Genomic DNA, 21,354 nt, shown 5'->3' with positions numbered 1-21,354 from the left:
AGTTTTTATGAAAAAGAAATTCTGGAAGGATCCTTCATGAGCAAGGTCATTAACTGTTTCTGGGTTTCTCCTGTGCTTTCTCCTTGACAGCCATGGGCTCCCCAAAGGAAATCACTTTCTCAGACATCACTGAAAACTCAGCCACTGTCAGCTGGATGGTACCCACTGCCCAGGTCGAGAGCTTCCGGATCACCTATGTGCCCATTACAGGAGGTAGGAGACTTGGGGAGGGGTGGCAGGGGTAGCTGGAGGCTTTGAGTGGAAGAGTAAAGAGATCTGATGACTCCACCCTCCATGGCCAAAGAAAACTATTTCTTTATATACGCTGTCTTAGACAGACTTCATTTGTAAAGTGCTACGAGACCCTTGGAAGAAACTGTTTTGTGAAGCGTCCTGTCATGAAGATTTTTCTCAGTCTTGCCCTCCTTATATTCTGTGAGCAAGAGATCCCCAATACTGTTTTCACACAACGGCAGAAGAGGCTAAATCCACTGGCCTGTCTCTCTTTGAAGAAAGCTCATCTGCAAAGCTGGTCTTCACCTGAGGCTTTGCCTGTGGGTCCCAAAATCTGTCCCAACATAGGATGAGGAGCCGTGACTTAGCAGAGTTCGGGCTTCTAGCCCAGAGCACAGGGGCGGTGATAGAGACCACGGCAGGGGGAGGGGGAGTTAAGTCTGTCTAAAGACCTTCCCGGAGGGAGGGAGCGCCCTGTCAGCGGAAGCATGCACAGACAGGATCGTTGATAACCTCTTGAGAGAAATGCTCTCGCATCTCTGGGGGGAGGTTGGCCAACGGATATATGAGTTCCTCACCAGCCCCAAAATTCTAAGAACTATAAATTTAGGACTTTTTAACAAATGCAAGAGTACGAACTTGACCATGACCATCTTCAATGGCAGAATCTCTGTTAGTAAGGGAGAAGTCGATATGTTCCTAAGCTAGGACAATGGGTTAGACACATCGGATATACATTACATCATGAGCGTCCCATATTCTTTGTGGGAAAAAAATAGATCCATCAACTCCGCACAATATGCCAGCTCTCTACTGAATGGAAATTTGCCATTTTTAGCACATTGTGACCTCATGTTTTTCCCTCCCCTGGCTTGGGTTTTGGCATATGCATGGATGGAAAAAACATCATACAAAACCTCTTCTCTAATGCCAGAGGGTAAGATTGCATGAAAAGAAGTCAAGAAAATGGTATTGGATGAAGATGGAGTTTCACTGCCAAGTCCGATCCACTGCTCTTGGGGCGATGGTGCCTAGGGTTCAGGGCGGCGCAGCATCCCCATCCCGCTTTCCCTGTCTTCCAGGTGCCCCCTCAGTGGTAACTGTGGACGGGACTAAGACCCAGACCAGGCTGCTGAGACTCTTACCTGGAGTGGAGTACCTGGTCAGCGTCATCGCCGTGAAGGGCTTTGAGGAAAGCGAGCCTGTCTCCGGGACGCTCACCACGGGTGAGTGTTTTCTCACCTTCGGCATCTCTGCTTACGATTCAGTAGCTGCAAAGAAAAAAAAAAAAAGATTTAATTTAGGAAATTCCGGCAGAAAGTGGGCGGGATTTGGAGCATTTCTGGTCCATCCACAGCCTCTTATGAGCCAGGTAACCTTGACTGCATCCTCAACCTCCCCGGGCTGCCATTTCCCACGGTATTATGGGAAAAGAGCACAAGCTGGGGAGTCATACTGATGACCTGGTAGAAGTTCCAGGCCTGCCACTTCAAGACACATGAGCGGTCGGTTAATTTCCAGAGGCTCTAGGTTCCTTCTCCATGAAATGGGTACAATTCTGCTTCCTTGGCAGGATGCTGTAAGAGTGACATGAAACTATGTATAGCATCTATAAATATAAATGGCTATAGAGCTAAGCCGCCTCTTTCCTCCCCTGATAGTGCCAGGACCACGGAGAGCATCCTTCCCAGCAGGTGCTTCTCACAGACATTCGAGGTGACAGCTATGAGGCAACTAACTCTTGATTTGGCAGCTACTGTATTTCAGTCCCTGTGACTAAACCCTCCCCCATGTACTCCCCATAGCTATCATCCAACCCATTTTACAGAGCAAACCACTGAGACCCGAGGAAATGAAATGTCTTAGCCAGGTCATAAATGCTGGAAGCAAATGTGAACATCGGTCAGTCTAACTCCAAAAGCAGTGTTCTTCTAAAATAAAGGATGATTTTCCTATTATAACCTGATTTGTAGAGCACACTCTAAAGAGGAAGAAATAATGAACTGCACTGAAGGAGAATGAAGTAGAAAATTTCTCTCAGGCAGCCATGTCTCTAAACAATTTATCCTTTGATATATAAGCAATTATCCACCCTAACCCATTAAGAGATTCAAAGAATGGGTCTCATAGGAAATTTTAAAAATATCCTAATAGTCTAAAAGAGTTGCTAACATGCAATTAAAACCTCCCATCTGAACCCAAAGTCCTGCCCACCCTGCCACACAGACTCTTGTTTCCCCCTAGAAATCTTTCTTTCTTTTCTTTTTCTTTCCTTTTTTTTTTTGGTCTTTTCATGGCCATACTCATGACATATGGAGGTCCCCAGGCTAGGGGTCCCAGGAGCTCCTCCCCTAGAAATCTTTCATTCATGGGTTCTCCAGAGCAACAACTGAAAATGCTGGATGTGGAATTCCCATTGCGGCTCAGCGGAAACGAATCCCACTAGGAACCATAAGGTTGAGGGTTCGATCCTTGGCCTCACTCAGTGGGTTAAGGATCCAGCACTGCCGTGAGCTGTGGTGTAGGTCAAAGACTTAGCTCAGATCTGGCGTTGCTGTGGCTCTGGCGTAGGCCAGCAGCAACAGTTCCGATTCGACCCCTAGCCTGGGAACCTCCATATGCCATGGGTGCGGCCCTAAAAGGACAAAAGACTGAAGAAAAAAAAAAAGAAAGAAAACGTTGGATGTGTTTCTTCTGAAAGCCCCATTGCTCTCATGAGTTAAAGGAGATTCTGTACATGCAAGATGAAACAGGAAGGACCTCAGAATGGATGGTGTGGCACCCCAAATTGCTCTGCCACCTCCTGGCTCTCAGACCAGACATTTCAGCTCTTGGGGCTCTGGCGCCTCATCTGTCAAATGAGCTGATGATGGCTGCCCCCCCACACACTCCCCCGCCGCCGCCCCAGGGCTATGGTCCTGGAGTAACTGAGTCATAAATGTGAACCAAAGCGGCGACGAGTCATATTTAGGTTGGTTTCTAAGAAGAGGAGGCTGGGTCATAGCAGTGGTCAGTTAAAAGGGCCAAGGCCTTGTGCATATCCACCCCTTCTCAGTACGAGCCATCTGGAAATCATATCAAAGACTCCAAAGAGCCTTAACAGTCATATTACTAACAGCTGCAATTACTGAGTGCTGCCCCTCGCACATTTCACACACGTTGTCTAGCCTGGTCCATCCTCACAGCAGCCACCCTGTGACAATTGAACAGAGTGAGGTCTGGAGAAAGAAAATGACTCATGAGCACACAGACTCCCGACACGGAAGCCAAGGCAGAGCCTGGGGCCACTGGCCCCCGGAGCCTGGCTCCATTATCCAGAGGCCACCTAACCAGAGGCATTGCTCAGAGCCAGAGAAGCTGCATGTGTGAGTCCTTCCCCTGGGAAAAGGGATGTGAACTATAAATATAAGTCCTTGTCACGTGTTCAGCCTTTTCTAATTCATACAGCACCTTTCCACCTATATTATCATATGCAAATCAAGGTAATGCTGAAGACAGGTAATTATTACTCCCATTTTACAGGTAGGGAAATAGAGACCCAAGGTGACCTGGCCAGCAAAGAAAGAGGTCACGACTCAAACCCAGGTCATTCCTGTTCCAAGGTTAGGACTCTGCTCTTTTCATGCTACTGAAACTGTGTCCCACCCCAGGAGTCCAGGAGCAGTGTAGACAGCAGCGTGGCTGGGTCTGATGTCCTTCCCCAAGACGGCCTATCTCTCCAACACATCCCCATCTTTCCTTGCAGCTCTGGATGGCCCATCTGGCCTGGTGACAGCCAACATCACCGACTCGGAAGCCTTGGCCATGTGGCAGCCGGCCATCGCCCCTGTGGATCATTATGTCATCTCCTACACAGGGGACAGAGGTAAGGCTGTGTCCAAGGCCCTCCCCAGTCTGAGGAGGGTCTGTCCTGCTATAAACTCTTCGCATTCTCCCTTCTTCGTGCCACACTTGGTACCCAGTGGCAAAAATGCCGAGGTATGTGGCAGAGTTCAGCAATGTCCTTGTGGCTCCCCACTGCCACCTCAGTATAGACTCACAGGGCTGGGACCAGGGCTGGGAGGGTGGCTGTGGAGAAGCCTATGCAGGTGGTGACAAGGGAGGCCAGCAGGTCATTTGAAGCGAAGCAGAGGGTGTAGCCAGGCTGGACACGGTCCCCAGCCTGATCCTCCTCTCCTGCTGGTCTCTGCCATCAGAGGGAGTCACCCTCTCCAGGCAGCAGCTCCCATTCCTTCCAAAGAAGGAGCCGACTCTGAAATCTGAAACAGCCCACTTCAGGTGGCTCTGGGGAGCCTGGGTTTCCCGGCTGCCACAGAGGAAGCCAGTTAGAGCAAATCTGATCCAGAAATCAGAAATTATTCTCCTTGTCCTTGCAACCATCTGTGCTAATGTACTCAGCTGGCACATTAGACATGTGGCGGAGGATGGAGGGGTGGGGTGGGGGCGGGCACCAGCAAGTCATGGCCACCAGGACGCAAAATTAAATATAAATGGGAGAGATTCCTTTTCAATGAATGAATCCATACTTTTGTTATGAGCTGGACTAGAAAAAAATCATTGTTGTTTTAATCTCCAAGTATATATGTTTCACAGTTTATGGCTCAGGATTGTTGTACTTTCAGTGATGGTGTGGGAGGGCACCAGAGTCTGTGCTGGGGGCTCTGGAAATCTTCATTCGGCCCTGGTAACCCTGTTCCAGGGAGGACAGAGCAAAGATGAGGTGGGGCTACAGGGCTGCCTGGGTTCATTCCTTCTACTTTCTAATGTTCAAATACTCCCTGTGAGCAAACGCTGTCAAGTCAGGGAAGATGACGCTGTCCAACCTAAAATAAATCAGAGTGTAGTTCACAGGAATCATGGAAACGGGGGGTGCAGGCCTGGAAATTCTCTAGTTTAGAGGTGTGGGGGGGCGGTCATGGATGACAGGTAGGGTGACGAGGTTGTCCTACTTTGCCTGAGATGTTCCCACTTTGGCATTACAAGTCCCCTGTCTGGGAAACCTCTTGGTCCTTGGCAAGCCTGGATGTTGGTCACCTGTGATTAGAAAGAAAATACAGCCACCTGGGCCCCATGGTTTGGGGTCCACCATCAGACCCAACCCAGTGAGACTGAGAGGCAGTCACCAGGCTCCTCTGGCGTGTCTGTGCCACCTGATTTTTGTCGTCCCTCAGCCTAATGAGTTGACATTTGGCAAATTATAAAAGGATGTGTGAGTAAGTGAAAAAAAGGGGGGGAGAAGGCAAGCAATGGAACCCATTCAATCTAAACAGCTGGGGCTTGGAGGTGTTAGGGCAACTCCCCTCTGGCTGGTTCCGGGGCTTCGGCTGCAACACTGTCCCAGCGGCACCACTGTGTGCCAAAGTCTCCCAACCCCCGTCCTTCTGATTTGGTGCCTGGAAAAATCCAGTCTCCATAGGATAAATCCTTTGTACGTGAAGCGAGGGCTCGACAAGAGGGAGAAAGGCACATGAGTCATCTCAGAAATCAAACCTGCTTTCTGCAGCGTTACTCAAAGTTTCTGTGTTGAAGAAGGTGTGTGCACTGCTGGCCAAGTCCGTGGATGGCCCAGACAGGGAGCGGGGACTGCCACGGTGTGCATGTTCCCTGTTTAGTGCCAGAAATTACCCGCACGGTGTCCGGGAACACGGTGGAGTACGCGCTGACCAACCTCGAGCCTGCCACCGAATACACGCTGAGGATCTTTGCAGAGAAAGGGCCCCAGAAGAGCTCAACCATCACCACCAAGTTCACGACAGGTACGGAGATATGGGGAGCTGGGAGATGCCCACCCACAGCCTCTATCTTTAACAGCATCCCTCTGCAACTCTGGTTTCTCAAGTGGGATCCTTGCCATGCGCTGACATCAGCATCAGCTAAAGTCCCCGGTGCTCACTCAGTCCCGACCTTCGGAAGCCCAGCATTTCCTTTTCAACTGAAATGACCTTGCTCTCTCTACAGACTAGGAAATGATTTTAAGAGGAGGCTTTTTAAGTGGAAAACCAGTCCCCACTGGCCCTAAACCCCGTATTTAATGATCCATGTTCTAGACGGGGAAATATTTCTAAGAGAAAGATTTTAAAATGGTTTTCCTACATGGCTGCTGGGTTTTTATACATTAAGACCTTTTACAAACTGCAACAAGCAGAGAAGGGGAGGCCCTGTCCTCTGAGCTGGGTGAGCACCAACACCAGCATTACTCTGTCCTCCTCTTCAGAAACGGTGGGGGCGCGGGGTGTCATTATGCTCACAGTTGGGTTCTTCTCCCCAAATCCAACCAAAGCCAATGGAGATCACACTGGGCTCAGGAAAAGATGGCCCTTAGGATGATATGAACCACAGCGAAGCTGTGTCCTTTGAAGGTCATAGGAGTCAACCTCTTTCACAGACCGGAAGCTTTTGCCCAAGCCGTACAGGTCAATGCTGGGGGAAGGACTTGAACCCATGCCTTCTGGTACCCAGTGGGGACTTTTGTCCTACACATGCTCACTCATTTGATATCACATGTCTTATCTTCTCCAGATCTCGATTCTCCAAGAGACCTGACTGCTACAGAGGTTCAGTCGGAAACAGCCCTTCTCACCTGGAGACCTCCCCGGGCATCCGTCACTGGTTATCTACTGGTGTATGAATCTGTGGATGGTACACTCAAGGTATTTTGAAGAACCTAAACAACCTGCCCCCAACTGCTAGTTAAAACATTTACATGATCCTCAAAGTAGGGAAGAACTCTCAGGATGCTGTTTCTCCCACCCCAGTGCAACGGGGGAGCTGGGGAAAAAAATCAGTAGGAATTGGACTCCGTGCCAGTCCTTCAGCCTCCCCGTCCCATTTTAACCAGACTCCAGTGCTGATAGCCAGTCAAGGTCAAGCACCCCTGCTCACAAGCCTTGAGGACCTTTTAGGAGCTGGGTTCTTTGTCCTTTAATGTTTTATTGAGCCAAGGCCAAAAGCTTCTCATGCGTTTTGCTGTTTATATATGATATCACAGATGGCACTTTCCATTATATACTGAACTAAGTGTCACCGTGTTCTTATGACATCAACTACCGCAGTTGATTATATTCTCTACCCGTGATTGTTTTCTTTCACCTTTTAATTGGAAATAACTTTATATTGTCACACCAGTGAAAGAAATTTTCTAACCTTTACCTTCTAAACTTGTTACTGAATTTTTATAATTTTGGTCATCATCTTTTATATTTCCAAGATCATTCACTTATTTTCTGCACATTGATCTTTGTCTAGCATAGTGTTTGCATTCTGTGTATCTCCTCTTTATCTCTAAGAAGCTATGTTCCTGGCAGTTTATTCTACAACCTGCATAGTGTTCCCTCTGAGGTCCCGTTCCTGGTTTGCTGCTGTTTGGTTTGGTTTGGTGTGGGTCTCTTTCTTGTACTGGGGCCAAGAATGAAATCGCTGCTGGGGAGGCCTAACTGCACAGAGAGGTCTTGTCAACTATGGCGCTCACTGCAAATACCCAGCACTTTTGGTGGGGGCCCCCAAACATCAGCCTCTTCTCTCAAGCTCATCAGTCTTCTTGGAGGATCCTCCGCCTCCTTGAAACCAGCCTGCCAGGAACCAAGCTAGAGAAGGAGCTTCCACAGTGTACAAACCTTTACTTCTCTAGTTTCCAGGGCAGCACCCAAGCCTCCCGTGTAGCTGGGCCTGATGGATTTGAATCCAGAGTCTCCTCTGGCTGAGCCTCTCCAGAGAAGAACGCTCAACCTTCCATCTGGGCAGGGAAGGACAGTCAACAGACTGTTGGAGATGGAGAGACTCGGGATCTGTTTATTATACAACGTTTTAAACAAACCTTTATTCAGCCATGCCCCACCCTGGCCTTCAAAGGAGTCTTGTTTTTGTATACATTCCATTCCTGAACTTGCTGGGCTCTGTAGCATTCATCAACCAGCTTCCAACGGGCTTTACCCGTGAGTTAGCTCCCAGCCCCTCTCCACTCGGCTGCCTCCTTTGTCACACCACCACCCCACCCTTTCCATCCATCAAAGCTGTGGTGACATCACGTGCCTGTCACGGTCTCCTCTGCCATCCCCTCATCCTTGTGGGTCTGCACTCTACATCCTTTTCACTCTCATTCTCGTGGCTCCCAGAAACAAGTAGAAATGAGCTGGCTTGTTCAAATGCCATGGTTAACCAGAAATGGACCATCATGGCCCTACTGGGAGTCGGTCTAACCGTGAACTAACTCACCATGAGAAGGGAGGCAAGTCCTTCACCTCCTCTGGGTGTCAGTGTTTGCATCTGTAAAATGAGTGCATTGGACTCACTGGTCTCTGAGGGCCCTTCCTGGTCAGGCATTCTAGGGTTCCCTGGCATTCTAGGCATTCTAGGGTTCACTGTTTACCTGAAGTCAGGAGTCTCATTTCCACCTACCTTAATTGCTTAGGAAGCGACTATACACAGCAGCTGAGAAAGCCGATAGGTAATTGTATCCCCAAGTAATTCAAGGAGCCCAGCTTTGTATCTGATCCTTCCCAAGGACCACACCTGGGGGCCACACAAGGTCACTGGGTCACTGGTATCAAATGGGCATTCCTGGGTATACTTCTCTGAATATCCAATCCCCAGCTTTATCTGTGTCACTCAAGAAAATCAGCCTAGTAGAGGAGGAAAGAATCCTGATAGGATGTTAGGAGACAGGAAATGCAGGGCCATCCTCTGCCACCAACAAATTATGGAGCGAGGGCGACCTCTCCACTTCCTGAAACTATACTCCCCCCACCCCATTGGAAAAGTCAGGACAACTTCACCCTTCCAGTTGTGAGCATGCCAGAGAACCTTCTGGAGGCTCCACACTGACTCATTACGACCTAAACCCAGTCAGCTGTGCTTGCAGGTTGTAGAGAGCACTGTTGTGTTTGGCTGGCTAGGAATCGAGGTTGAATCCCAATCCCTGACACCAAGGTCCTCTGTGAAAAGGCAATCTCACAGGCAATGGAATCTAGAAAGAGGGTTTGAAAAGAGAGAGGGTCTCTTGCAAAACTGAAACCAATCACCTCCTCTGGACGGTAGCACAGTGACCAATCACAAGCTGCAGGAGTAGTCAGCATAGGTCTTGCAGCTGCTATACACATCTGCCTCTCCTGGGTGGCTCCGTCCTAGAACAGAGGCAGCCAGGTCAGCAGCTGCCATCATCAGGCCGTGGCCTCCCGAGCTGCTGCAGTTAAGAGATCCCCAAAGTGACCATGTATCTGAAACATCTGGGGAGTCTCCACTTCTGGCTCCTATGATCCAGTTGTTCTGGATGGAGCCCGGGCATTGTTTTATCTTAAAGCTTCCCAGGGGGATGTGAAAAAGAGCCATTTAGGGACCACAGACCTAAAGGATCCCAAAGTCTACATCCTTGCCCTTTGTCTAGGTCTTTGCCAAAGCCTAAGTCTTTGCCCTTCTCTACCAGATGAAGCTGAGTTCCTGCCATTCACTTTTTCAAAAAACTTTGAGCAACCTCCATTCCTTACTGATGATAAACTTCAAATTTCAGAGCTTGGCATTTAAGGCCCCTTGTAATCTGGTCTTTGCCCACCTCTCCCACTGCTCCCCTAACTGGAGTATGTTGGAGGTAGGTCCTTGCCTCCATATTACCTGAATTTGCTCTGCCCCTCTGGCCCCGGGAGCCCTGCTCTGGCTGCACTCTCACCATCTCTGACGTCCCGAAAGGGAGCACAGAGCCTGGCACGGAGTGGGACTCTGGGTTTCTGCTGAATGAAGAGATAAATGGATGGTGAATAAATGAATGCATCATCTGTACACTGAAGATTTAAGTGGCTAAGAGCTATTATGTTTTTCTTCTGCCCTTAGGAAGTCGTTGTAGGTCCAGAGACCACCTCTTACAGCCTGTCAGGGCTGAGCCCATCCACCCACTACACGGCCAGGATCCAGGCACTGAATGGGCCCCTGAGGAGCAAGATGTCCCAGACCGTCTTCACCACAAGTAAGGGACTACGGGAGCCAGCATCCCGGCCTTGAGATCAAACCATGAGACTGGGAGTTTGCATTGTGGCTCAGTGGGTTAAGAACCCAATTTCTATCCATGAGGATTCAGGTACAATTCCTGGTCTTGCTCAGTGAGTTAAGGATCTGGCATTGCTGTGGCTGTGGGATAGGCTGGCAGCTGCAGCTCCCATTCAACCCCTAGCCTGGGAACTTCCACATGCCACAGGTGAGGCCCTAAAACACAAAAAAACAAAACCAAAAACAAAACAAAAAAACACAACCCAAAAACAAAAACAAAAAAATGTTGTGAGACTGAAAGTTTCAACCTTCTGCTTCTTCTCTGACAGCTTCTTTAAATTTTTCCATCAAATTTCTGGAATCAATTCCCTGCTATTCACTGAAAGCTGGAGGAATGTGGGTACAGGAGGTTACAGGCCTCATGGTGAAAGGGAAGGAGGGCCATCTGGATTCAGGCCCCGCTTCACAAGGACCTTGTGAGAATCTTTGGACCGTATCTGACTCCTAGCTCAGTGGGTAGCCATTGTCAGGGCTCATCATAAGCTCCGTGTCTCTTTCTTTCTCCTTCAGCACATCAGCACGTACAAAGCTTGCTCATATTCAAAACCACAAACTGGGGAGTTCCCGTCATGGCTCAGTGGTTAACGAATCCGACTAGGAACCGTGAGGTTGTGGGTTTGATCCCTGGCCTTGCTCAGTGGGTTAAGGATTGGGTGTTGCTGTGAGCTGCAGTGTAGGTCGCAGATGCGGCTCGGATCCCGCGTTACTATGGCTCTGGCATAGCCTGGCGGCTACAGCTCCAATTGGACCCCTAGCCTAGAAACCTCCATATGCAGGAGCGGCCCTAGAAAAGGCAAAAAGACAACAACAACAAAAAACACAAACTGTCCTCCCACAGAGCTGGTAGTACAGTGGGCCAGGGTTATCAAGCCCGGTTTTCTGGTGGGAAACAGAGGCTCCCAGAGACTAAATGACCTGCTCAGGGTTATAATGGAAATCTGATTCAGATCTGGGCTCAGGTGTCCCAGGACCAGGCGACCACCCCCGCACCCACCACTGGATGTCCTCTGCAGATGGTGAACTTGCGAGTCATTCCACTGGTGGAAGAGAGGAAGCATCCTTTTCTGAGGAAGGGAGGAGTGGGCTTTGGAGAGCCCCGAACCTGGGATGTACAGAGGACATCCCGGCGCTGCCTCCTGCCTTTCACACTGCACTCTAGTCACTGTGCACACACCTGCTGAGGGAGGTGCAGACGCCAAAGCTCCTCTTTGCTAAATCTGATGCCAGGTGCTAGGAGCACAAAAACCTGAGTGCGCTCTAAAGTGCTCTCAGACGAAGGCTGTGAAACAGACAAGAAAACAGCTAATGATACAACCTCAGGTGAAGGTAAAGTACAGTGAGGAGGTCAGATCAGAAAAAAGACCTGCTACGACCATCAGTTCCCCAGCCCACCTGCTGCACCCAGCCGCAAGATCATCCACTGCTATCATGTTTTTAATTTTCTGCACCATATTATTGCACGAGGAAATTCCCAGGCACTGCGTTCTGTGTTAGCCCTCCCAGATCCCCAAGCTCACAGCAGTCACGTGACTTCTCCAGTGTCCTCAGGCAATCAAGTGGCAGGTTCAGGACTAGACCCCTTGCCTTTGCTTCAGAATCCTCTGAAGAGACTGAGATGCATCCAGCCTAACAGAGTGCCCTGACCCACAGTGAGCCACCCACTGGGTGCTAGAGACCCACCTCCCTGGCCAGAACCTGGGTGCTCCTCAGGGGCTGCCTGGCTGCTCCAGGTAGCTCCTGGTCAGCCTGATCACAGCCCTTACACAGCCCACCTCTCCTGCCACTGATATCATTGATGGCTTCCCTCAGTATAAAAGATCGAAATGGGTCCCCAAGATCCATGACCTCTAAGCTTCACTGCAACCCCACAAAATAGCTCTTTTTTCATCCTGGACGTGAGAGAACAGAGCCTCAGAGAGGCTGAGTTGCTTGCCCAAAGGCAGCTAGCCAACAAGCACCCGAGCTGCAATTTGAAAGTTCCTATCCCTGAGTTCTCGTCGTGGCGCAGTGGAAACGAATCCAACTAGGAACCCTGAGGTTGCAGGTTCGATCCCTGGCCTTGGTCAGTAGTTTAAGGATCCGGTGTTGCCATGAGCTGTGGTGCAGGTCACAGATGCGGCTGGGATCTGTCATTGCTGTGCCTATGGTGTAGGCCAGCAGCTGTAGCTCCTATTAGACCCCTAGCCTGGGAACCTCCAGACCGCGGGTGCAGCCCTAAAAAGCAAAAACAATAACAAAAAAACGAAAAGAAAGTTCCTACCCCAGTCTTGCTCTGACAGAGCCCCTCTTTCTTCTGGTCTGGCAGTTGGACTCCTGTACCCATTCCCCAGGGACTGCTCCCAAGCAATGCTGAATGGAGACACGACCTCTGGCCTCTACACCATTTACGTGAACAACGACAAAGCCCAGAAGCTGGAAGTCTTCTGTGACATGACCTCTGACGGCGGTGGATGGATCGTGAGTATCACGGAGCCAGACGCCAGAGCTCTCAGGCAGGGGCATGGAGCCAGAGGAGAGGTGGGGTCCTCCCGTGCCCTCTGCCCTCTGCCACTAAGGTGCATGAGGACATGCAGGGCAGTGCCTGTCACGTGGAGACACTCAGGAACGGTCTCTTAAACCAAGTAAGGGGAAAGAAGCTGAGGATAAAAAACAGGTCCCCTCCTTTCATATAATTTACCTCCTTTGATCCTCAAACAGCTCTGTGGTCTATAAACGACGGTGGCCACCGAGCCCATTACCTTCATTAATTAACAAGGGCCACCTACCAGGCACACTGCACTAAGAGCATCACAGGAATTATTTCATCACTATTACCATGTGAGCCGGGTGGTACTTTTTTAATTATTAAACTTTATTTTTTAGAATAGTTTTAGACCGACGGCACAGTTGAGCAGAGTTCACCGAGTTCCCATATCACCCATGTCCCCACACGCATGGCTTCCCCCACTGTCAACACCCACATCCGTGCAGGGCATTTGTCACCTGGGATGAGCCTGTGCTGACACATCACAATCCCCCAAAGCTGGGTGGCAGGCTTGCTCATCTCCGTTTTCAGGTGACAGCTCTTGAGACTCATGCCCTGAGTCACACGGCAAGTTGGTGAGGACAGGGGGGAGGCAGGTGCTTTTCTCATAGAAGATGCTTCTTCCTCTCAGAAAGCTGTCTTCTCTTCCCTTCCATAGCTTAAGCACACCAGATTCATTGGTTATGTTTATAGGTGTTCCTGAGACGCAAAAACGGACGCGAGGATTTCTATCGAAACTGGAAGGCCTACGCTGCTGGATTTGGGGACCTAAAAGAAGAATTCTGGCTTGGTAACACAGCTTGCCTGTTTGAGTCCCCAGTGCCCACGTCTGCCCTCCTTGTCATCTGTCCTAACCCACAGCAAAATGTGGGAGAGAGATGGATTAGGAGGAAACTCTGGTGGTAAACAGAGAATATCACATTCTCAATGGAAAAGACCTTAAATTCTCCAGATCAAAGGAGAGCTAACAGCCAGGCCTTAAGAATAAGCCTAGCCTCGAGTCAATCACCGGTCCATTTATACAATTATCCTCACTCATATCACTCACTACTTTGGTCCTACGCTAAGTCCTTTGTCGACAAAAGCTCTAAGCCTCTAGCACCCCCCCAGGGTGCCAAATTCCCATTGTGCACAAGGGAACACGCAGCCATGGGAATCCAGCCAATAAAGAGATGAGCTGCAATTTGAAATCTCCCAGGCCAACACCATGGTGCCACCATCCAGCCCTCCGCGCAGCTCACACTTTCCAACAACCTGTCTGTGCATTTGGGCCAGGGCAGGTCCGTCCCTGTCACCCACCGCCTTTCACTTGCAAGGGGCTTTAGAGTTTAAAAGGAATGCGCTCCACCTTATCTCCTTTGATCTTCCTAATACAAGAGGAGGCTGAGGAGGCGGGAGGGCAAAGAGGTTAATAACCCAATTTTCCCTGAGGCTCAGAAACTGCATAGGTCTTGCCTGGTGCTGCAGCAGCAAGGAGCAGACCAAGCTGCAAAGTTTTTTAGAACACACCCAGCTGCTGCTCCCACGGGGTGAGCAGAAATGAAGCTTTGGTTGCTGCACTAATTTGGCAACCCTCACCTGTCATCCACAGGACTGGATGCGCTGAGCAAAATCACAGCCCAAGGGCAGTACGAGCTCCGGGTGGACCTGCGGGACCACGGGGAGACAGCCTATGCCGTCTATGACAGATTCAGCGTGGGAGACGCCCGGACTCGCTACAAGCTGAAGGTGGAGGGGTACAGCGGGACAGCAGGTAGGAACAGCCGTTTGCAGAGCCCCGGAACCCCAAAACCTTCCCGTGTTGTCAGCTAACTCCTCCCCTCATCATTCCTTCCTTTATGAGTCCATCCATTTATCAACAAATATTTCTGAATCCCTACTAGGTGCTACCGCAGCAGAACTACAACTGAACAAAGTTGGGTAGATATTTTGGTCACAGAAACATAGAGCAGGTTGGGAATTAAGACAATGAGGACGGATCTTTTTCTTAACTAGGTTTAAATACCAGTTTTAGACTGAGAGAAAAGCCATCTTTTGGGAGCCTTAATGCTCATTTACTTTGGTAATTCTCAGCTTACTACATACATAGGACCTACGGATCTTTTTTTTTTTTTTTTTTTGGCTTTTTGGCTTATTGGCTTTTTAGGGCTGCACCCACGGCATATGGAGGTTCCCAGGCTAGGGGTCTAATTGGAGCTGTAGCCGCCGGCCTACACCAGAGCCACAGCAATGCGGGATCCAAGCCAGATCCGAGCCACATCCACGACCTACACCACAGCTCACGGCAACGCCAGATCCTCAACCCACTGAGAGAGGCCAGGGTTTGAACCCGCATCCTCATGGATGCTAGGTCAGGTTTGTTAACCACTGAGCCACAACAGGAACTCTTCATGGATCCTATTAATGTGCTGACCCAGCATGTCTGGGATGTGATCAAGATGCTGCATTTCTTGCAAGTTCCCTTGTGATGTCACTGTTGGTGGCGTTGCTGGTCTGTGGCCTGCATTTGAGCAGAGGATAATCTCCCCCACACATCCTCGGCCTACCACCCTTACGACCAGAAGCTCACCCCCTCTCAAGCAGTCCTTCACCCCTTGTCTGGTACATGACCTAGTTTGGGTTTAAAGATTTATTTGACTTTGAAATGGCCTTTGTGTGGGTTTCTGGCTCCACATTAAAGGAGAAATAAACAAGGAAACAACATGCATTCAGACCCACGAGGTAAGCAGCCTCTTCTGCAGACATTGCACATGTATTACCCTCTTTGAATTCTCATCAAAACAAACAACAACCAAAAAAACATTCCAGGAAGACACTGCTGTTATGCAAATGAGGAAACCAAGGCTCAGAGAGTTCCGTGATTTGCCCAAGATGTAACAGCTGGTGGAAGGTGGCCCCAGGGTGCAAGTCTGCCTGCAGATGTGTGTTCTTAGGAACAAGGGGGATCAGGTGTAAGAGTGTGGCCACCCCGTGCCAGCCCTGCCCACGTTGGGGGCACTTCCAGTTACATTTACGAAGACAGAAGAGGCCGATGCTCTTCTTCCCGTTCCCAACCTCTCAGCCCTGAAAGACCACATCCCTACTGGGAAAAGTCTCCAGATAAAGACTTGCCAAAAGCCTAAGGAGAGACTGAGGGCTTTAGAGATCAGTCTGGCAGTGATGAACAGAGCGATCTAGGGGTGAAAATTGTTCTCATTCCTGTGTCCCTCAAAGAATTCTGACATTTTGCTACCTATAACTATACCAGACACAAGTTCTTTCGTGACATCTAATATCTGAAAGGTCTGGTTCTAAGTATGGCTCTATAGGTGAGATTCAGCATAGAGTGTTTCAGGATAGCGCTGGAAAACCGGCAAAGCAGAGTGGAAAACTCAGCAACCAGAACTGGCTAAGTACTAGACGGATCCATGAAGAGGCAGGTAAATGAGTGTCAGTTAATGAATAAATGAATGGACAATAAATAAATACAGGAAAAACAGTTTTTTAAAAGTGTGCTCCAAATACTTGTATTGGGGCGGGGGGGTGGGGAAGCAAACGATTATTAAATACGGATGTCCCACCTCGCTCCCTGAGTTCCTTTATACAACGTGAATGCAAAGACAGTCATAAAAATAACCCCCCCCCGACCATCTGCACGCCGTCCTACCTGCCTGGCGTACACCTTCATCATTGTTCCAGCAGCTCTCTGAGGTGGATCAAATCGACATGCCAGTTCCATTGCACAGATGTGAAAACTGAGGTTCAGCAAGAGGTCAGAGCTAGGGAGTGAAAGAGATGGGACTGAAGCTGGACCCTCCGGTGCCACCTGTAGCCCTCTTTCTACACCTTCTGCTGCTCTCTCAGAAATGAGTCTGGGGTGACACTCATGTCCCATCCAGGCCCACGTTGGGTCCTAACTCTGGCCCACACCAGGGCCCTTCACGTGTCACCTGGGGCTGCCCTGCACAGCCCACAGGGAAGCGCCCACTGGGTTCTCAGCCTCTATCTCCTCTCCCCCAGGTGACTCCATGGCCTACCACAACGGCAGATCCTTCTCCACCTTCGACAAGGACACGGACTCGGCCATCACCAACTGCGCCCTGTCCTACAAGGGGGCTTTCTGGTACAAGAACTGCCACCGTGTCAACCTGATGGGGAGATACGGGGACAACAGCCACAGTCAGGTGAGCAGACTTGGAGGCCCTGTGCAGGGCTGAGAGCAGGAGCCAGGGACCCCAGGTATAAGGCAGCATCTTTTTTCACAGCAAGGAGAAATCTCCACATGGCATGCAGGTCAGGTAAAACCACAGAAACAGCGTGAAGATCCCAAGGAGAACCGCTGGTCAGGGGGGTTCCAGACACAGAGAGCTTTCCTCAGATTAAGTCTTGGTCAGAACCCCTAAAGGAAACAGATGAAAGCAGAGGCCATTGAGGGGACAGGGTGGTGTGGGCCCAGGGCACCGCCTCCTTACCCTGGCCCAGCGGTACCTCCAGAACCCCAAGAACACCTCAGAAGAAAGACCAAAGACTGCAGATCTCAAATCCCTTCCTTTTATGCGGCTTCCCTGGGGCCAAAAGAGCAAAGTTGGAAGCAGAGCCAAATCCCACCCCTCCCAGCCCCCAAATTTCCCTACACCACACAGGGCACTGTGATAGTTCCTGCAATCTCAGGAATGGGCCGTTTAGATTCCCTTTGGAAGTAGGTGAGCAAAATCAAATTTAGGCTTCATTTCACTGAGCTCCCTGCCTGCACTAGCAGGTGCCTGAACAGTGGACAGTGTCCAGTGGGCCCAGCTACTTACTTAATCCTCATGGTCCCTTGTCGGAGGTGGTCCCCGCCCCAGGGAGGAGGGAAGGGTATTCACACAGAGCCGCCCAGAGGCATCCCTAGGCTGGGCCTCAGAGAGGCTTACCCAGTCTGCAAACTGGGATGCCCCTGGACTTTGTGAAAAAGCAGAGGCGTCCATCACACCCCATGCCCCAGGGATTCTGTTCGGTGGTTGGTGGTCCCAGGTGCGACGCAGCCGCTCAATCCTGCTCGCTTAGACTTTTTTTGCTGTTGGGGTTGTGGGCTGTGGTTGTGTTGTTTGGATTGATTGGCTGCTCTCTGTGATTAGTGATTCTGATACACTGAGTTAACGAGAAACAAATGATTGTGACCTTCAAGTAGCCCTTACCTTGACTTAATCTCTGACACTTTACAAAGTCCTCTTGCCTTCTCTGTCCCATGTGTTTGTCGCCTTTGCTCTGAGAGGGGCCCAGGACATGACTTTACACGCCTATTTTACAGAGGACGAAAGACCTGAGGGACACCTCTGGACACCAGCCCTGCGTTTTCCCCATCTCATCATGTGCCTCAGGAACACGCCCACTCTGAGTGCTACTGCGCTGCCTTTATCCCCCTGTCCCCAACAGCAGTGTAACACCAAGTCCTTCTGGAGGACTAAAAACTGCATGCTACAAGGAAACTTCTTTCCATTCTTCCATACAATTTTGGAAGAAGAGGATGACATAAAAGGCCACAGAGTAATTATAGGAGTTCAGTCCCAGCTCTGGCTCTGCTCTGGCCACTGCATGGCCTCTTGAAGTCCTTTTCCCTCTCTGGCTTCGGTCCCTGTCATAGTTCAAGGAGTGCTTGCTTCCAGCTCGAAACCTCTAATCAGAGGGAAGAATGAGAGCAGAGGAAGGCAGCACAAAGCCGAAGCTGAGTCATTACAAGCACATTTGCCCATGAAATGAGGGAGCTATTCGAATCCCACCCCGTCACCCTCGGAGATTGCCCAATATCCATCAGTGCCAGAAAATTAGAATTAAATCAAACGTCTGTATTTTCCTTCATTTTACCAGCCATTAACTGCTCCATGGACACGTCCCCTCCCAGCCCTATAAAGCTTTAAAAAGAAGAGGCGTCAGCATCTGGGTGGAGGGCTCACAGGAGGATTTCCTGAGGCTGAGCCCCCCCGCCCCCAGTAGGACAAGGGGTCTGTGGGATTCAATGGGTAATTCTAACATCTGTACACTAACATCTGTAGACTTTGCTAAAGAGGCAAATCCAGACCTAAGAGACTCAGAAACAAATACAGTCTTTCTTTTTTTTTTTTCCTTTTCTAGGGCTGCTCCCGAGGCACATGGAGGTTCCCAGGCTAGGGGCCCCAATCGGAGCTGTAGCTGCTGGCCTACACCAGAGCCACAGCAACGAGGGATCCTAGATGCGTCTTCGACCTACACCACAGCTCACGGCAACACCGGATCCTTAACCCACTGAGCAAGGCCAGGGATCGCACTGCAACCTCATGGTTCCTAGTCGGATTCATTAACCACTGCGCCACCACAGGAACTCCCCAAATACAGTCTTTCTTGAGGAAAATCATTGGTCAAAGCTCCAAGGATGTTTCTCCCTCTTTGAGGTTGGGGAAGTAATATTACTGAGGGCCTATGATGTGTCCAGCACTGACACAGCTTCTTTGCAAATTCATTTCATCTTCACAGCATCCTCTCAAGGTTAGCATTATTGGATCTTAAGAAAAAAAAATAATGAAACTGAGGCCCAAAGCATTTCAATAACTTGTTCAAGACCATGTATTTCTCAAGTAAGAGTACCAAGAGTTAACCTTATATATATGTCAGGTTGCAAAACATGTGTCCACCTATGCTCTCTTTCTGTCGTTCTATACAAACCCCGATTAAAACACTGCAGGGGGAGTTCCCGTCATGGCGCAGCAGAAACAAATCCAACTAGGAACCAAGAGGTTGTGGCTACGATCCCTGGCCTCACTCAGTGGGTTGAGGATCCAGCGTCACCGTGAGCTGTGGTGTAGGTCACAGACGTGGCTCAGATCCCGCATTGCTGTGGGGCTCTGGCATAGGCTGGCGGCTACAGCTCCGATTAGACCCGTAGCTTGGGAACCTCCCTGTGCCATGGGTGCAGCCCTAAAAGGACAACAGACAAAAAAAAAACAAAACAAACAAACAAACAAAAATACTGCAGGAATCCTGAGATTACAGACTTCCTTGCATGTGGCTACTCAATTCTATAACCTCCAATCATGACCTGAATTCCTTCAGCACCTGTTCCTAATGATGGCAAGTTTCCTTAGCCACCATTTTATTTCAAGATGCCAGATCAAAGCTCAATACAAACTCAGGTGACTTCTGCCTAAAATAAAAAAATTGAGTCCTGGAGCTCCCTTTGTGGCTCAGTGGTAATAAACCCAACTAGGAACCATGAGGATACAGGTTTGATCCCTGGCCTCGCTCAGTGGGTTAAGAATCCAGCATTGCCATAAGCTGTGGTGTAGGTCATAGATGCGGCTCAGATCCCGTGTTGCTGTGGCTGCGGTGTAGGCCAGCAGCTGTAGCTCCGATTCAACCCCTCGCCTGGGAACGTCCGTATGCCAGAAATGCAGCCATAAAAAGCAAAAAAAAAAAAAAAAAAGAGTCCGATTCAGTCCACCCCTTTGAAAGTTTTCGCTACACAGATCAATACACAAAGAGGCAAGAAACAGCTGGGAGCTACCAAACGGTCAAGTTGAAACAGACCTCATTTTTGTTCCATTAACTAAACAACAGGTCAGTGAACACCTTGCCTAATGGGAACCAATCTGGAGCTCTTCTCTTTTTCACAGGGTGTCAACTGGTTCCACTGGAAGGGCCATGAATATTCAATCCAGTTTGCTGAGATGAAGCTGAGACCCAGCAACTTCCGGAATCTGGAAGGCAGGCGCAAACGCGCATAAATTCCAGGGACAACTGGGTGAGAGGAGTAGGGCTCAGAGAAAGAAAATAATTTTACCAAAGCTTTGATGCAACCAGTCCGACCATCCCGCCACACCTGGGCATTTGGCAGAAGTTAAAGGTGACATGGACCGCGGGGGCCGGCGGCAGCAGCACTGGCCTCGCCCACCCTGCAAGTACTTCCTTCAACACCAAAGACCACAGCGTCCAACAGGTTCCTATTTTGTTGTTTGATTCAGCAAAAATCTCCCGGTGACAGCATCACAATGATTTTCCTTCTCTTGGGTGGCTCTGGGAATGGGAGTGGGGTAGGCTGTACAGTGTAGTTTGTTTAGAACCAGCCGTATTTTACACAAAGCTGTATAATTAATTATCGGTATTTTTGTTAGCAGTGATTTCGTGTGTGTCCCGAAGCCGTCCCTTTTTTTTACATTTCAGAAAAGCAATACTGTTTCGATTTTTAAGGATATGATTAATATTATTAATATAATAATGATGATGATGATGTAAACTAAGGATTTTTAAAGACGTCTTCCTTTCCAAAACACATCTGGACAGTACCTGATTGTATTTTTTTTTTTTTAATAAAAGCACAAGTACTTTTAAATTGGGCTGTTGGTGTACTTTTCATTGTTGAGCCTGAATTCCACCAAAGCCAAGTGTTCAAACCAAGTGAGGAACTTCGAAAAGGAGAGGGACTGAGGGAGGAAAACCGTTTTGAGCAAAGTTGAAGAAGTTTGGGAAAAGCTTATAACGTAAGATTCAGCTTCCTGCTCATCACTCCCAAGACTTACGCTTTGTGGTTTAAGTGACATTTTTATACTCATTTTCTAATGCAATCTCCTAAAAAT

General features: G+C 49.4%; 1 protein-coding gene across 19 annotated transcripts in view; it reads left to right on the top strand.

The window, feature by feature from the left end:
- TNC (tenascin C) overlaps window positions 1–21,114 on the top strand; it is a 97,147-nt gene extending 76,033 nt beyond the window's left edge. For 18 of the 19 annotated variants that reach the window (XM_021083193.1, XM_021083146.1, XM_021083130.1 and 15 more), the window contains 11 exons: window positions 91–213; window positions 1,317–1,460; window positions 3,980–4,099; window positions 5,847–5,990; window positions 6,754–6,884; window positions 10,054–10,186; window positions 12,572–12,723; window positions 13,484–13,580; window positions 14,382–14,543; window positions 16,790–16,953; window positions 20,395–21,114. In XM_021083193.1, the coding sequence (XP_020938852.1) occupies window positions 91–213; window positions 1,317–1,460; window positions 3,980–4,099; window positions 5,847–5,990; window positions 6,754–6,884; window positions 10,054–10,186; window positions 12,572–12,723; window positions 13,484–13,580; window positions 14,382–14,543; window positions 16,790–16,953; window positions 20,395–20,505 (1,481 nt within the window). In that variant the 3' untranslated portion in view covers window positions 20,506–21,114. 19 annotated transcript variants of the gene reach the window in all.

Source organism: Sus scrofa, chromosome 1 (assembly GCF_000003025.6).
Source record: "Sus scrofa isolate TJ Tabasco breed Duroc chromosome 1, Sscrofa11.1, whole genome shotgun sequence".
Classification (NCBI taxonomy): Eukaryota; Metazoa; Chordata; class Mammalia; order Artiodactyla; family Suidae; genus Sus; species Sus scrofa.
This window is presented reverse-complemented; position numbering and strand designations above follow the sequence as displayed.